Here is an 18,980-nt window from a genome sequence, read left to right on the forward strand (position 1 = left end):
CGTGTGGCGTAATGCAGTGAATTTTCATGGTTTATCCATGGACCACACTGTTAATGGTATGCCATGCACTTCTAGTACATTTTGGCACTTCAAAAGTAGTTTGTGTGTTAGAAAGTATGGACAACAAGAAGGAGAAAATTGTCAGTCCCTGGCAGTTTGTATGTTGTGCACTTGTATATTTATTGAAAGAAAAATCACAAAAAACCAGTAAAATAATAGCTGTAACGCAGTGGGTAATAGCTGACAATAACGAACATAGTAGAACCAACATTTTATTGGTAGTCATCTGTAGTGTTGGTTTACAAAATTCTTCCCCACCTTGTACACTTTCTTCAGGAGGCTTACTTTTTTCTGAGGTTATTCCTGAAATCAGTGAAGGTATTTTAAATCTGTCTTGTCCGAGGAAATGGGTATGTTTCTCACAAAATGTGTTTCATTTTATTGTAATAAAGTAACATCAGTGGTCTTAATGAAACGCATATACCATTTGGCTTACTTTCTCCATCTAAAAACAGTTAATTACAAAAGATGTTGATGTTAGTACCTAAGATTTTGCTCACATCAGGGAACACCATCTGCATGCAAGTTTCTTTTAGATATTGCCTCATTTGCATTACTGTTTATGTACCGTAGCGACAAAGACTGATTTTCACCTTAATTCTTAATTTACCCTTGAGATCTCAAAATTTGTCAGGAAAAAATGCTAAAACTTGTATGGAAATTAGGGAAATATCAGTGAATTTCACTTGGGGAAACTTGTGGCAACCCTGAAGTTATGTTATTTAACATTATTTTTAAGTCACTTCATCTGTTAACTCATTTCTGGTCTTCCTATTTCTACAGCTGGTATGTAGATACACCTCTTCTCACATATTATTTTTGGGAAATAACACATATTACAATTTATATATTGCTATGCTAATTTTCTTTGGCTTTGTGTCCTCTAATGCTGTTACAGTAAAATTCTGTCTTTCAGGAGGTTGCTGGAGTGAAGCATTTCAGACTGACAGTGCTAAGGGTGTTTTAATACACCACACTGTTGGTGGTATGCCATGCACTTATGCCATTTCAGCAAAGGCAGAGGTGAGGTTTTAACTTGTCTTTCGTGTTTGATTGTCACATTTGAATAATTCCAGGCTAGTTTTGGTTTCTTGCTTCAAGAACACTTTCAGATCAAAACAAAGAAAAATGTATTTTATTTTTCCATGTAATGCATTATAACAGCATTTGTAATGGAGATCTAGATTTTCATGACACTTGCTCTGGAATAACCTTTTATTGACAATGTAATTATATGGTGGCGGGTGGTGGTGGTGGTGGTGGTGGTGGTAGCAATAGTTGTTGTTGTCGTATTCATACATGATCACTTTTACAGGGCTGTTAGATGTGCTTTGGTGTTATAGAATCAGCACAAAAAGTATGCTACATTGTGGATGCTGTTCTTTCGTGATGGAATATGTATGACATAGTTATACAGCTATACAAAAAAAAAACATTTGTTAGACTTGGTGATGTGTGCAGTTGGTATCTGCTTTTTCCTTTTGGTATCTGGCTCCATTTACTTATCTGCACTAATTCAGTACTTTTTGTGCTTATCATGAACCTTTGTTCCATAACAGGACTTCTTATTTATGGAACACTCATACAACACACAAAATAAATAAATTGCCATTTTAATGTTTGCCATGGCTTTTGTTACCAGTAACTAAGAGTATTACAAATTCATTTGCAAACAATGGAAAACTGTTTAAACATTTCTGTCTCACATAGAATGGTTTGGTGAGTAAGTATCAAGACTACAAATCCAAAGGTTCAATGTCTGAACCCTGGTCAGTCCTAGATATTTTTGGTCATTTATTGCTTCTTTTACCCCTGGCAGAACTTGTTATTTGTGAAAAGTGTCAAATTGCTCTGTGATGCTTGTTGCAGGTTATTATAGTCAGTGTTAGCAATATTAAAGATTGTGGATTAACACTTGAAGGTCAGAACAACCTTAACTGTGAAATACAAGGTTTACATACACATACTCTCCTCTGCCTGCTGTCTACAATTTGACCAGTTGATCGGAGATGACACTGTCTGCCTTTTCCTCATTTTTCAGTGTCTTCCACATGCTGGTCTGTCTCTGAAAAGATGACCAACAGTATCTGTCACCTGTCCTTATCCAATGTGGATGCCAGATTTCGTCGTCTCTGCTATGTTGTACCTCTTATACTATGACTCTTCAAGGCTGGGGATTGGGTTTTTTTAATGTCATATTGTAAGATGGATATCCTTGTGGCTCATAATGATAAATTAGTAGTATGAGGTGCTTCCATCAATGCCAGAGATTCTCTGATATACAGTGAGTTGTTACTTTTATATTCCATCAAGGACTTTCTATTACCATATTTCTTTAAGGAATACTTAAAAAATTAATTGTATATGTGATGCACAAAATGGAATGCATTCTTTGGTTAGTGTGTGATTTGCCCATCACTAAACTAGTGGCTATACTTGTTTGTTTAAATACTTCCAGTTAGAAACTTCCTCATTCCCATGGCAATTGTGAAATGAAAGGAATTTTAAGCTCAGTGTTTGAGGGAACATGAAGGAATTAGATGTTTAATAGTGGTCACATCAAACAGTCTAACTTCTGTCACTATTGAATTTTTGCATACGATATTTCTACAGCTGATCTACTCATCCTCTTCAAGTGTTTCAAGTAATGCTGTTGTCTGTGCTTGGTGCCTGGACTCCAACCAGACAGTGATTACACCTAAGGCCTGAAAACCCTGAAGAACAAGATGTGCAAAGATAGAATTGCCATCTAACTTGGAGTCCCCAAAACAAATCATCAGTGTGCTATATGATGATTACTTTTCCTCATTTATTGGGGCTTTATCTTATAAAATGGAGGTACAATAAGTACTTTGCCTCAGTGAAGTCAAACACTGAAAATAAGGATGGAATAACAACAAAAGTAATTATGGCAGATTACTACTCATTATATAGAGTAGGCATTGGGTGTCAAGCAGGCACATTTAAAAGTAGTGTGTTGGGTATTATTAAGCTATCTGACAAAGTCCTTCATCAGATGTAGCAAAACACACACACACACACACACACACACACACACACACACACACACACACACACACACTCTGACTCACTCATACAGACATGCATGCATGACTCATACAGACATTGCCACTGTCATCTTTTCACTGTGAGGCCCAATTTTGTTGAACAGTGATCTTGGGCTGACGTGGATAGTGGGGGGTACAGGAGGGTTGTGGTACCAGGAGGGGAATGACGATGTAGTGCTGCCTGAGGGAGTGTGCAGGGATAGCATAGAGAGCCTGTTTTTTTTGGGGGGGGGGGGGAGGGAGGGGAGGGGAGGGGAGGGCTGTGGATGTGTTTTAGGAGAAGAGGATAAAAAGTGTGTTTGAGGTATGAGTGGAGGTAGCAAAATGCATAAAGGCAAGTGGAGGACAAGGCCTATCAAAGGTTGAAGCCAGAGGGATTGCTGGGATAAAGGAAATGTTGCAAGGAGAGTTCCAACCTGTACAATTCAGAAAAGTTGTGTTGATAGCGTGGGCTGTGGAGCTGTTGTTGAAGCTTAAAATACTCTGTTGCAGCATGCTCATCAACTGCTGTCTTTTAGCCACAGTTTGGTGTTGGCCATTCACTTGGACAGACAACTTGTTAGTGGCAGAAAAAAAAGTTGGCATTGCCAAAAACCATTAAACCAGGCAGAAGAAAACATGAGAAATCAACATATCAAAATACCAGTTTGATTTCCATAGTCTTTTGTGACTTTGTAAATGTATTTTTTATTTATTTAGTTGCTACTCATCACAAAAGCGTTTTAGAAGCTCATGTTCAGACTCTGCATGCAATGAAAGTAACCAGTAGTTACCATGACTGAAGTATGATAACCATTCTGACACACATTTTGTTGTATGCAGCATAACATCATTTACATTAAATAATACTAAATAATTTATATTGTAGTTACACTGGATTATTCATATGATTTAGTATATATGACCTTTGCATCATGTGTGTTTCTTTTTACTAAAATACTTCTACTGTCTCACTGAATATGGAGATCTTCATATTTCTGTTGTGAGGTAATGTATGTGAATGTCCTGTAGCCATGTATTAATCTGAGCAACTGCCCATGTTGCTATATTTCTTACATGTTTGTCCTTTAAGTCTAATACATTCAAATTTTATGTCGTTTCAGGAAGGTGTAAATGTGAGTCATATGGTTCAGTTTGACCCTAATGGAAATGGGAAAGAATTGTGGGAAGATCTGCAACAGCATTGTGAACTCACTTCTCTCTCTGACAGAAGTGAAGAAACAAGTAAGAGCAAATATAAATGGATTGGTTTTGTGCATGAATCAGCTATGTTTTCTCTTTTGTTTCATTAGGTCCTTTTTCAACTAATGTGGCTTCTATCACAAGCTATCCATTTTTCTTTCACAGTATGCTGAAATTGATGCAGTGGACTTCATTTTATTCAGTTTTGGATTAAGGTTACTTTCTGACTTAAATTAAGAGTGTTATAAAAGTTCAAATACCTTTTGATTTTGCAGAACCTTGTTAGGAAAGGTTACCAAAAAAAGGGAGTTGAAATGGGATCTATCTTCGACCAGTAAATTACAGTTTCTGGTTTCTGTAACTCAATAACACAACATAAAAAAATAAATATATAAGTGGTTCTTATAAAGACAATTCTTCACCCTGCTGGTTTATGTGTGTAATTTTATCACATTCAATAAAATGCCATAAAAAAGTCTTTAAATAAGCTCAAGTTATCTCTGCCATGGGTTACATTGATTCATCTTAGTGTCACTATAAAATGGTGAATTTGCACCCTTTCTACATTTTCTGCCACTTTGGCAAAGGTCAGCACAAAGGCTACAGTCAACATCAACCTGACAGTAGCCTGCTTAACTGCACAGAAACTGACGCAAATGACATCTACATGCTACATACTGAACTAACAAGGGGATGGTCCAATCTGACATGTCGAAGCCTACTCTGAAAATTTTCACACAAGAATACATTAAAAGAAATGCATTGTCAAAATTTTAGCATGCTAAGGCATGCCACAAGTATGTGTAAAAAATGATAAAGTTATTCGTTTTTGCCTCACAAAGAACCAATTATAACATCAGTTTGTACAGCCCTTCCTACATGGCACAAACATTGGAAAATTGGGAGACACAGCCGTGATGAGAGAACATATCACCACATAGTGCAAAGTCAAAAGTACATATATGTTAATTTTAAGCACTTGAACCATACCAGAACTGTCTCAAATCATAAAGTTTATGAATAACTTGCAGTTCATATTGACAGCTAAACTGTTGCAAATGTAACTGTTACACAGTTGACTACCAGAGGAGAAAGAAGAAAAAAAAAATTTATGCAGTGTATGATGATATATTACAGAGACTTCTGTCAATTGGACTTCAGTTTGTAGACATTACATATTTTATAACAGTTCCTTCAGCACAATTCTTGTGCTAATTTTTGAATAATTTATGTTTGGCTAACTGTGTAGCAGTTCCTTGTTTATTCACTGTAATTATCACAAAATATGAAGTGTCCATCGGGTGATTAAAACAAACATTTTCCTGACACCAGGCACATCTGATAAACAAAAAAATTACTGCATTAAGGCACTTTACAGAAATTACTAGTTTTTTTGTATAGAATTAGGTGAGAGTAAGAAAATGTCATGGCCATTGTTCTACATACTGTGCTACATAGCAGGGATATTTTATCTGATTTGTAAAATGTGATGACACAAACTGATAATGCAGAAATGATTGATTTGACAGTACTGTTCCACTGATAAACCTGAAATGAGAAAGGGCTATCAAAAATTGTTGTCTGACAATTTTCTGAAAAATGCATTATGGTGTTGAAAAATATTTTTGTCGAGAGAATGAATCACACTATTAGTTCTGGGTGGAATCTGCATTGTACTAACAGTCCTTTCATCATTGTCTTGAAGGCAGATGTGGTGTTATGTCCAGGCCAAGAGATTGCAAAGACAATGAGTTATGCATATGGTAAAAGACATTCTGGATGTAACATTGAAAATTCTTCTCCCATTTTTCCAGGTTTTGCTATGTAGATACAAAATTTTTGCAAGTGAACAATCCTTTCATTAATTTTTGTTCCTGTTTCTGAATACAGGTATAAAGCTGCAGAAAATCGCAATCTACTAAAACTTATGACTGGAATTGTTGTATACAAATGGGTCATACCATTCATAGACTGCACAAGCTCAAAATCATAAAGTGCAGTTTCCAGGCAGTTCTCACATGAAAGCTGACTGACTGAGGGGATAATAGAAGCTTCATTGTCATATTAGCTGTGAATTTCTCCGTAGTAATACATGTTAATGACATCTCCTCTACACATTTATTTGGGGGGCAAACTTCGTAATTGAAAGACTTTCTTTTCCATATAATTTCCTAACTCTAGTTAACCAGGTTGAAGAAACCTGGAAATTAGTAATGTTCATCTCATTGCAGTTAAGAGAGTCCAGTCTTGTAGATCTCTCTCGGTAAAGGTGCATTGACTCTCCCAAAAAGTTCTAAATCTTGTGAGTTTCATTGTGGCACATATTTCATACTTGTCATAAATCTTTATTCCATTATAAAATTTGTCTTCAGATTTTATGAAACCAACTTTGCACACTGCTTAAACTTGTTTTTTCTCCCTCCTACATGTAACCAAAAGATTTGCAGCCTTTTCTTTACACATTTTCTTTGGGATAGAAAGTTACTGTATTTCATTTCTGGGCGTTAAAGCACAACAGTGGTTGTCCGGACCACAATTCACAGAATCGTCAGAGTTATTTACTGTGTCTTCTAATGTTTCCACATCAGTCGAATGATTGTCAAGAAATTAATTAATAAATGACACACTTGTAGGTCTGCAGGTTAAATGATGATGGCGTCCTTTTGGGTAAAATAATCCCTCATTTGGATCTCCAGGCAGGGACTCTTCAGGAGGATCTCACCATCAGGAAAAATAAAACTGGCATCCTACGGACTGGACTGTGGAATGTTACATCATTTAATCAGGCAGATAGGTTAGAAAATTTAAAAAATGAAATGGCTATATTGAAATTAAGTGTAGTGGGAATTAGTGAAGTTCAGTGGCGGTAGGAACAGAACTTCTGGTCAGATGAAGCAGGTTATAAATACCAAATCAAATAGAGACTAAGCAGGAGTAGGTTTAATAATGAATAAAAAAAATAGGAACACTGAGAAGCTACTATAAAAAAACATAGTGAATGCATTATAGTAGCCAAGATAGACATGAAGCCCACACCCACCACAGTAGTAAAAGTTTACATGCCAGCTGGCTCTACAGTTGATGAGGAGATTGAAGAAATGTATGATGAGGTAAAAAGAAATTATTTGGATAGTTAAAGGAGACAAAAATTTGACAGTGATGGGTAATTGGAATTTGATATTAGGGAAAGGAAGAGGAGGAGAAATAGTAGGTGAATATGAACAGGTGGAAAGGAATGAAACAAGAAGCCGTCTGATAGAATTTTGCACAGAGCATAATTTAATCATTACTAACACTTGGTTTAAGATACATAAAAGAAGGTTGTATACATGGAAGAGATCTAGAGATGCTGGAAGGTTTCAGATCGATTATATAATGATTAGACAGAGATTTATGAGCCAGGTTTTAAATTGTAAGACATTTATAGAGGTGATATGGAGTCACTATCTATTGGTTATGAATTGTAGATTAAAACTGAAGAAATTGGAAAAAATAAGGTAGAAAATTAATGAGACGGGACCAGGATAAGTGAAAGAGTCTGAGGTGGTTGAGAATTTCCAAGATGGGTTAGGTAACATTTGACTAGAACAAGGGAAGGGAATACAGGAGATGATGAGTGGATAGGTTTAAGAGACCAATTAGTGAAGGCAGCAGAGTATCAAATAGGTAAAAATACAGGACCTAGAAGAAATCCTTTGATAATGCAAGAGATATTGAATTTAATTGATGAAAAGAGCAAATTTAAAAATACAGTAAATGAAGCAGGTGAAAGGGAATACAAACGTTTAAAAAATGAGATTGCAAGGTAGTGCAAAATGGCCAATCAGGAATGTCTGGAGAACAAATATAAGAATTTAGAACCATATTTCACTAAGAGAAAGATAGATACCACATACAGGAAAATTACAGGTTTTTGAGGAAAAGAGAAGCAGCTGTTTGAATGTCAAAAGCTCAGACGGAAATCCAATCCTAAGCACAGAAGGGAAAGTTGAAAGTGGAAGGAGTATGTAGAAGGTTTATACAAGGAAGATGCACTTGAAGACAATATTACAAGAAGGGAAGTGCATACAGATGAAAATGAGATGGGAGATGTGATATTGTGAGGGGAATTTGACAGAGCTCTGAAAGTTCTAAGTCAAAACAAGGCCCCAGGGGTAGACAATATCTCATCAGAACTACTGATAGCCTTGGTAGAGCCAGACCTGACAGAACTACTCCGTCTATGATATATGAAATAGGCGAAATACCCTCAGAATTCAAGAAGAATGTAGTATTTCAAATTTCAAAGAAAGCAGTTGCTGACAGTTTCATAAGTAATGGTTGCAAAATACTGAAATGAATTCTTTACAAGAACAAAAAAAAAAAAAAAAAGAAAAAATGTGAAATCCAACTTGAGGGAAGATTCTGGAGAAATATAGGAGCATGTGAGGCAATACTGTCCCTACGACTTATCCTATAAAATAAGTTAAGGGAAGACAAACCTATGATTATAGCATTTGTAGACTTGGAGAAAGCATTTGACATTGTTGATTGCAATATTCTCTTTGAAATTCTGAAGGTGGTAGGAGTAAAATACAAGGAGCAAAAGGCTCTATATGACTTGTACAGAAATTAGATGGCAATTGATGGCAGTTATAAGAGTTGAGGGGCATGAAAGGGAAGCAGTGGTAGAGAAGGGAGTGAGACAGTATTGTAGCCTATCCCTGATGTTATTCAATCTGTACATTGAACAAGCAGTAATGGAAACCAAACAAGAATTTGGAGTAAGAATTAAAGTTCAGGGAGAGGAAATAAAAATAATTCTGTCAGAGACAGCAAATGAGTTGGAAGAGCAGTTCAATGGAATGGACAGTGTCTTGAAAGGAAGGTGTAAGATGAATGTGAACAAAAGCAAAACAAGAATAATTGAATGTAATCAAATTAAATCAGTTGATGCTAAGGGAATTATGCATAAGATTAGGAAATGTGGCAATTAAAGTAGTAGATGGATTTGCTATTTGGGCAGCAAAATAACTGATGAAGGCTGAAGAAGAGATGATATAAGTGTAGACTCACGATGACAAGAAATCCAGTTCTGAAGAAAAGAAATTTGTTAACATCAAATACAGATTTAAATGTTTGGATGTCATTTCTATAGGTATTTGTCTGGAGTGTAGCCTTATACCGAAGTGAAATGTGTACAATAAGTAATTCAGATAAAAAGTGAATAGAAGCTTTTGAAATGTGGTGCTACAGAAGAATGTTGAAGGTAAATAGGTTGATCACATAACTAATTAGAAGGTACTGAATTGAATTGGGAAGACAAGAAATTTGTGGCACAACTTGACCAAAAGAAGGGATCAGTTAATAGGACATGTTATGAGACTTCGAGGGATCACAAATTTAGTATTGGAGGGAAGTGTGGGGGTTACAAATTGTAGAGGGAGACCAAGAGATGCATACAGTTAGTAGGTCCAGAAGAATGTGTGTTGTAGTAGTCATTCAGCAGTGAAGAGTCTCGCACAGGATTTTCTTTAGACTGAAAACAACAACAACAACAGTTCTTCAGGAGAAGTAGGTGATTTCAGTTGCATACCGCATTCTTCATATTTCATCGCTGCAAGGTCGAAAACATTGATTGGATTCCATGATAGTGTGAAACTTTGTAAACTGCACAAAGACAGATGCTATTAGCAGTCGCTGGTAATTATTATGATTTTTTAAAAATTTTAAAATTTGCAAATTATGATAATGTTGTATTGTGTTATTTGTTTACTAATGTGCAATCAACTAAGACTATGTGCCCTCTATGTTGTGCACACTCTGTCTGCTACAGCTATTGGCAGAGGTGTACAATTTGCCAACTGCCAGGCAGTTTTAGGCATTTGTTAAAAAATTACTTAGCAGCTAAAATTTTGACATTGTGATTCCTCTGGTGTATTCTTCTTTTATAAAAAATTTGATCATACCTGATGGACTGTAAGAAACAAGACAGACAGACTTGCACCCAAGTTAAGCAAGGATTGTAATTTGTGACCAATTGGCTAGCCTGAGTACTCAAGATAATCAGTCAAGGAATTAGTGTTTGTCAGCACAATACTGAGTGAAAAGCTTTCCAGAAGAATAAATTCCAAACACACCCAGCTATATCTGCCCATGGCACATAACTAGCACATGCAAAAAGCTACAGTTTGGGTATCGCATAATTGAAATTTTTGATTTCGATTCTGGTGTTCATGATCTGTGTCATATGTTATTAATTTTGTTTCAACTTATCATAAATGTTGTACTGCATGCTTCTTCATTCCAAAGTGGTTTTAGTGCTATAATTCTGTAAAGGTGTCATGTTGCACACTATAACTAGCTGCTTAAACACTTGCTTGACAGGGCAGCACTATAATAGAAATGTGGCAACAAAGTAAGAAGTGACCAATAACATTTATTACGACTATGTTACAAAATGATGCATTACTTTGGCACAGTTTGATAAATGACACTTGATGTCCTAAACCCAATACAATCAAATCTGACTGACTTTGCTGTCTCTTGGCAGTCTACGAGATTTTCAGTACAACTGAATGTAATTGTGCAGACACTTAGTTAATGATCCTATTAATCCATAGATAGCGACTGCTTCATCAGAATGTGACCATATCAACATAACTTGTAGAAGAACTGTGTTCCATTGTTTAATTGCATGAGCTGTGCTAAGTTGGCTGCAGGAACTGAAGTGAATTGTCTGACTGCAAGATTGTAAGTGTGTGTGTTTGTGCAGTGCATCATATTTTTGCCTGTCAGTGGAGGGATTTCCATCTCTGCCAGTTCAAGGTGGAAGCAGTGTAGTCGATGGAAACCGGCACTCTCTTTAGCGATGGGTAACGTCATTGGTGGACTAGTGCCGTGCACAGATAGACGTGGCATGGAAGCAGAATGTGGTCTGAATTTGAGGATGCCATCTGATGACTGGTGCTCAGAACTGAGGGTTGCCTAGCCAGTGGTTGTGCCTGTGTGTTGGTGGCCTCTCGGGTTTTTGTTATGTACCCCAAATCTTTAGATTTCAGGAACAAACAGAGATGAACGATATCAAAATTTCGTAGAATTTATGGTCATAGCTTGTGAAAGATGATTCTTTAATCCAGTTATAGTACTCACCTGTTTGAAATGGTGGTTACACATTTCTTACACTGCTCAACAATGTAACAGAGTGCATCTTATTTTGTGACTAAAGCACAGTTTTCCATTTAATTGAAGATGTAGTGTGTCATTAGCAATATGACTCCGTCCTTAAAAACATGTTTATAATACAAAGGTTAAAAAATCTCTGTGAAGCCTTCCTGGCCTTCATATTAGTACTATAGGGTGTCATATGCATGGATGATAACATGTGTAGTTAACAAATTGCCAAAGCGCAGTACATGAAAAAAATTATGTACTGTTATGGGACATTAAGTATTTGACTGGTTATGTTCTTTTAGGGTTTTTATAAACACACACACACACACACACACACACACACACTCATTCATGATATTATTACAGTGCCATAAACAGTTTCGACCAGCCAGTGACCATTCTCAGACTAAATGCATGTATTCCAAACACTTTCTGTCACATTGTCAACAATACATAGTAAAAATATAAAAATAAAAATAATCAGTTGAAGATGGTGTGCCTTTTTAAATGTTTTTACATAATGGCAGACCTTATTAAATTCATTGTTACTACCAGGTTTAGATGTTTGTTCTGCATGAATTTATAACAAGACTTACTACCATCGTCATGTCGCAGTTCATGATACCCTGATCACTTTCCCACCTACAGCACTATGGTGAGCAGTTGGAGTCATACCCTTGTGGCTAATTCACTGCTGTGCTGTCACTGGCTTGAATACATCTTCACACCACACCCTCAGTATGCCCAAGCACATAGTCCACTGTGTTGCTAAGAAGGTATACACTGCCTATGTTTGTTGTTTACCATGCTGGAATGGGGCAAGTTGAATGTTGCAGAAACCCATTTGCATCTGCAGGTGGTAAGCCAGAGACCACTCATTAAACACTGCTGATGATGATTACAATTTGTGACAAAATTGAGGTCGTGTCAAAAGTTAACCTCATTCCTTTGTCCCAGATGTCAGTTTTCTTCCTTTGAGAGTAATCACAGCTCACCATTGTGGCTCCTCATCTGGTTGTTAGTATTTATGTCAGATGATTTGTACTTCATAGTCTGAGGTATGTAATGTACATTGAGAGATCAATGCCATCTTTACAAAACTTGGAACGTTGCTCTTGGCATGCTGATGGTGTATTGCTCCTTGCATACTGGTGCTGTAGTATGAACTGAGAGGTGAATCCAGTGATGATGTGACACTGACAGACAATGGCATGACTCCAGTGCATTGAAAATGAAGATGGTGCTTGGGACAAACATTCATTAGCAAGTAGCCTCGAGGACAGCTGTAACACTCCAGTTGGAGTGGGATTACATAGGCAGAAGTATGTCTTGGTGTACCATAGTGCTCCTTAAATTTTAAATGCTCTCTTTTGGGCTGTTAGGCAGTTATGCCACTAACTACTGTCAAGAGAACCTGTGAATTATTGTGCTTCTGATGGGACAATGTAAAAAACAATAACTGATCACTGCAATTCAGTATAAATATTAAATGGTAAGAAACCTAGAGGACCTAGTTGGATGCTGTGGGGTACCAGCTCTGTTTGACAATTAGGACAGACAGTCCAGTCACAGCAACCCAGTAGGGAGTAGTTACTTGCCACCCCACTGTTAAATATGTTTTTGTTATTGAACTTGCATCCTATGATGACCTATGATTTTTACTACGGATCTGCTAGAGTCCCCTCCTCATGTGAGCAGTAGTACAAGAGATGTTAGCAGTTTGTTGATATTTTAGTGAAATTGAGATCCACTATAGCTGAAAGTTACCCATTATGAGGGATTAGTTGTAGATTATGTTCATGGAGTTGGTGCCATGTTGTGATCAGAGTAGTAGTTTTTTTTGGTTATTCATTTTGCTTTTCATTTTTTGTGATATCATTGTAGATTATCTAGTTAGTATCAGCTTGATGGGTGTTCAAAGTTATTAATGGGATTGTGTAAGTCAAACTGAGGTCTTTCAGACCTGTAGCCCCAGATGTAGAAAAATTCATGTGGGTACAGTTTTATGCATAGGTAGACACACTTTGCATTGAAGAGAAAGCAAGTGATCTCCTTTTTACAGAAAATTCAGGGAGCCAGTAGATACCCAAATGCAACACTGGAAAACAATTTAATGTTTCACTATGCAAACACTTCATAAGTACAAGATTTGGCAGATCATGGCAGTCTACAAGTGTTTTGTATACGGTCTGCACCTGTTGCATATATAACATGCAGGATCCATATCAGGGGAGTTATTTGACAGTAAAGCTGTGCTGAATCCATACCACTCGATTTTCTTATTTACTCAAAGTGGCACTCGGAACAGATGTGTATACATTATGTTTCTTTCTATAAACAACCAAGTGGCATCACTTACACATTTTGAACAGTTATGGTAATGTTTTATAAAATTTAGGCAGCTTTGTATTGGGTTGTTCCGAGTAAGAACTGGCATTTTACTACAAGAATATATCAGCTGTTGATCATAGACAGTGTTTCCAAATTAAAACACTATGCCATTATCCACATCTTGATAAACAGATTTCAGTGAAAAATGTGGATGTTATGGCTAGGCATAGTGTTTTACTGTTCTGCATAAGTTATGCAGAATGTATTTCACATATATAGCATAGTTGCATAGTAACTGAGGCAGACATTTATAAACAATTAAACAAGACTAATAAATAAACTGCACTCCACAAGCCTTGTGTAACTGTTAAGACCCAGCATATTTCAAAACATCCTTTGGTTAACAAGTATTCATAAGAAATTGGCAGTGTTAAGCTGATCAGAACTGGTATAGCCATGACACAGTTTATGTGAGAATGAATTTTTTCCACTTTGCAACAGGGTGTGCTTTTATATGAAACTTCTGTGCAGATTAAAACTGTGTAGTGGTCCAGGGCTGACATGTGATCTCTGTCTTCCATTGGCAAGTGCTCTACTGACACAGCTTCTCATGCATGACTCATGACCTGTCCTCACAGCTTTAGAGCACTTGCCCATGAACTGCAAAGGTCCCAGGTTTGAGTCCTGATCCAGCACTCAGTTTCAATCTGCCAGAAAGTTTCATACGAGCACACACTTGGCTGCAAAAAATGAAAAATTCATTCCATAAACATCCCTCTGCTGTGGTTAAGACATGTCTCTGTTGTATCCTTTCTTGTAGGAGTGCTAATCCTGCAGCTTATGCTGGATAACTTCTGTGAAGTTTGCAGGTAGGATATGAGGTTCTGGCAGAAGTATTAGGATGGGTCATAAGTCAGGAAGCCTGTGAAAGGCAAAGATCCGAGGTTCAGATCGCAGTCTGGCAGATAGTTTTAATCTGCCAGGGAGTTTCAGTTCATGTGAGCATAGACAGAAATGAATTTCATAGTTACAGGTAATGTCCTCACTGCCAGCAATATGAGAAGTACGTACAAAATCTTTTGACAATTGTATACTATCTGAAACTGATGACATACTCCTATCATACAGTGTATGCTTTAATGGTTAGTGTTTATTGAGATTAAAACTCCTGGAGTGAGAGTCCATGGCCGAGGTATAAAACTGTTTCCTGAAATTTCATTACTGACTGCATCATACTTTTGAAGATGTCCCGACAGTTGGACACAGAACATCAGGAAAAAGTTTTATACCAGCTCCAGCATCTCAGACTGGAAGTTTTAATTGAAGTCATGTACCACACCATAATATTAGTTATGAATATGATATGTGGAATGTAAACTTACTATGATAAGGAGAAAATTTCTTTGTGTTACACAGATGTGGCATTGATAACAATAAAATTTGTTTTGTTATCTTAATACATTTTGCACGGTAAACACAAAGATAATCTTCCAAGGCAGTTTTGTGTATATGACTTTTTAAAGAATTCTTGTTGGGTGTGTGTTTCATTCAAATGGATCAACAGAAACTAGTGCCATCATCAAATTCTGGCTGATTAAGCCCGAAACAGGGCTCTTTATTTCTTGAAGTTTTTCCCCCTGATGGACTCCACAAAACTGCAACCCCAACATCACACACTGTGTGGTATTAGTAATTGAAAGTTGAAGTTGAATGCAGTAGCTGGTTCTACAGGCATATTTAAAGAAAGATTACAGTATGTCTTATACATAGAATTAAGTAAGAGAATGATATTTGCTGCATTTGTTGACTCCTGACCAAAATCAAATATGAAAACAAATTTCTGAGCAATTTTTGAACTGTTTTTAGAGGAAAGCCAACTGATTTTGCACACCAATCAGTTACATTGAATGAGACATAGTCTTGATGCAAGAAATGAAACAGCAAAGTAGTGAATGGGTGGAAGCCAGAAGGGGTACACAAAAAAGGCAAAGTTGATTTCCTTAATGAGAATGGTTTTAGCCACCATTTTTCCAGTTATAAGAAGTGTTCTCCTTACTGATTAACTCTGAAGCATAAAACAGCAACTGCTGAATACTGTGAAAGTCTTTTGTTCCAACTGCATCAGGAAACACATTACGCATAGCTCCTACTGAAAAAGAAGATAATTCTCCACAAATGTATTTAGTCAGGGGAAACAAAGAAATCTGAGTATGAATTGCTGGAAACATACATGTAAATGAATGTATGGCTAGATAAAGTTTAGAATCCTACCAAAAAATTCTGTAAACATTGTGTTGTATAATTTGCCAGGTGACTCTTTCTTCAAGTAGTGTGTGTGTGTGTGTGTGTGTGTGTGTGTGTGTGTGTGTACTTCTGGGAAGTTATTAAGTAAGTTTAAGTGTGTACCAAAGTGGTGACTACAAGGTGTTACAATACAGTAGACAAGCTGCCAGTTAAAAGATAGAAACTTCTTGCTGGACTGGGATCACAAAATCAGTTAAAGTAGAGACAGCTATGTGTTACGATGTTGTTGTTGTTATTGTTGTTGTTGTTGAAGCATGGGTTTAAAGAAGTTGAAAAAGGGGTAGAGGGAGAGGTAAATGTGATTGCTGAATTTTTTTCTGTTTTTTCCCTTGTAATTCAGTGACACTGGAAGTGCTACACACCCACATTAATGAATGTATCTTGTCCGTCCTAACCACAGCTTAGGTATATCTCTCTCCCTTGCATCTTTACTTGCAATGTTATCTTCCTTTCTGAATCTTGGGTTCTAAGATGTGTTACTTATAACTGATATTAAATATTTTAGAGAAAGGAAAACAATTGGCTTCTGCAGTATGTGCAAAGACCACAATTCCAAAATGTGAGTCCAGGGAAGTGGAATTTGCCCTTGTCTGGGATATGCCAAAAATACATTTCCATGGAAAGGCCAAGGAATACTACAGGTAAGATTAATATTGTGTTGTTCTACTTTATTCTCTATTGATCTCACTTTCTTATACACAGTGGGTGACAAATACACTGAAACATTTCGAAATTAGACTGACTGTCATTCACAAACTTTATTCTTAATTTAGTGATGTATCCTGAAAAAGAAAAAAGTATGATTATAGACATAGATTGCGAGTAGCAAATGGAAAATAATAGCCTGTAAGTCATGTTAAATGATCTATTATGAGAAGTGTGTTTATAGCAAGACATGTAGAGCTCCTTAGTTAATAAATTTCAAAATGATGACAAATACTTAATAACTTGGAGACTGGCTTACACATATCAGGAGAAATATTTTAAAGAAACTGAGCTGGTGCAGTCACTGCATGAGAAATTTTGTAATCAGTGAAAATCTGGCATAGTTTCCATAATGTAGACTTCAGTGTCATATAACTCAAACTTGTAGTTTTAGACAAGCTGTAGTTTTCCTTAACAGTACCTTTATAGTCAATTGCATGAGAACGTTTTAAAAGACTTAAGTAAGTACTGAAAATCACACATCGTGCAATATGTGCATGACTCATGATCTCGCCTCGCATCTTTACTTCTGTCAGTTCTCTTTTATCATCCAAACTTCACTCTAATACTCCTGGAAACACTTGCCTACAAAACGTAAAGGTCCCAGCTTAAAGTCTATGTGTGACACACAGTTTTAATGTGCCTGTAGTTCTCATATCAGCACACACTCTGTAGAGATACTTACTTGGGTTTTGTAGTGTCTCCTCAGTAGTCCACTTTTGATTGCCACAGAACTGAAAGTCTAAGTGAGTGCTCAATTGTGTTTTGCTCAAAGGTGTAAATAACAACACAATTTCTATTGAACTAACACACACATTTATTTGTCATTAAGTTTTATTATTAGTAGGCTTTGGTAGATTTTAGCCTGGACATCTCTGATTTTTCAGAACTGTTCACGGTAATGTCAAAGATTGTAAAAAATGTCAAGCATTTGAGATTGCTATGACTGAAAGGATTTTTTAAAAAAATTTAGACCTATATTTTAGATGTAATATTTTCAAACCAACTCTTACAGCCATGCCATACTCGGGCGACCGCAGAGCAAGCACTGAAGTTGATGGGAAGTCATGGCTACTGCTTCCACAACTACTTTTCACTAGGTCATTTGAAAACACAAAGGGCAAAGTGTTTATATTGTTTTTGTGTGCGCTGGTCTACACATTTTTGGTCATTTCATCTTCATTCATTTTGTGTGTCATCATTTAGCAATGGGCAAAAGAAAGTGTGTGTTTAATATTAACCTGCAACAGGAATACAAATTTTTGTAACAATGAACGTGTTTATTGCACATAGTGTACTGGAGAATTTTGTGCCATACATAAAAGAGAGGGTGATTTTAAAGACGATGTGAAAACAGCCATAGATAGGAATGCTATTAATGCTACTGTTTCACCAAACATAAGAAGTTTTCTTGACGCCAAAGATGAGAACAGCAGTGATCTGGTGTGTTCTGTTATAGAGGGTACATTTTCATACCATGCTGCTAGACATGAACTCATTTTCAAAACATCAGACTGCACATCTAATGTGGTTAAGAATTAAAAGACCCAAAATTTTCACTTGCTGGAACTAAACCTGAGGCAATTACGGTTATGTCTACTGAAAAATTCAACTGGACAAATTGAGTTTAATGTTTTGGTAAACTGTGAAGACGTTTAAGTATTTTCAGAAATATGTGTGGGTTGGGCCCAACTAAATGGTAAATTTAATTATTAGTAATAGTGATCAAGTTGTCAATTATGAAAGTATCTCAGTGGATAGAACCAGACCAGCAACTAAAATTGCAGTGGAAAAGTTAAATGTTCTTTTTTGGCACAAAACATAATTCACATTTACTTCAAAAACCATAGTATGCACTTAGCACTGTCCCATAGCAATTTATTAGAGAGATTTAAACTTAGAGAATTCATTTAATCCAGTCCATAATGAGTTTCACAGAGTCCAAGACTCACTAATTTCAATGACAGTGACGGTTCCATACCACTTGTTAACCAAAGCACAGTTAAAGTAAAATGATAATGAATTTGAGGCACTGTAATCACTCAAAAGTTATTAAACAGCAATGTCAGTGTCAGTGCACATATTTTCACATACAGATGTGTGTGATTGTGGTATGAGCCAATACCTAGAGTGTACCTGATATTGGTCTGACTCATAAGCTGTCTAACTATGAACTAG

The 18,980-nt window shown here is 36.5% G+C and overlaps 1 protein-coding gene across 1 annotated transcript in view; it reads left to right on the plus strand.

Moving 5' to 3' along the window:
- LOC126190965 (non-lysosomal glucosylceramidase) overlaps nt 1-18,980 on the plus strand; it is a 250,969-nt gene that overhangs the window by 119,799 nt on the left and 112,190 nt on the right. The window contains exons 6-8 of the mRNA XM_049931627.1: nt 977-1,083; nt 4,232-4,352; nt 16,603-16,738. Coding sequence (XP_049787584.1) covers nt 977-1,083; nt 4,232-4,352; nt 16,603-16,738 — 364 coding nt within the window. The remainder of the gene's footprint in view (nt 1-976; nt 1,084-4,231; nt 4,353-16,602; nt 16,739-18,980) is intronic.

This window comes from Schistocerca cancellata, chromosome 6 (genome assembly GCF_023864275.1).
Source record: "Schistocerca cancellata isolate TAMUIC-IGC-003103 chromosome 6, iqSchCanc2.1, whole genome shotgun sequence".
NCBI classification, from domain to species: domain Eukaryota; kingdom Metazoa; phylum Arthropoda; class Insecta; order Orthoptera; family Acrididae; genus Schistocerca; species Schistocerca cancellata.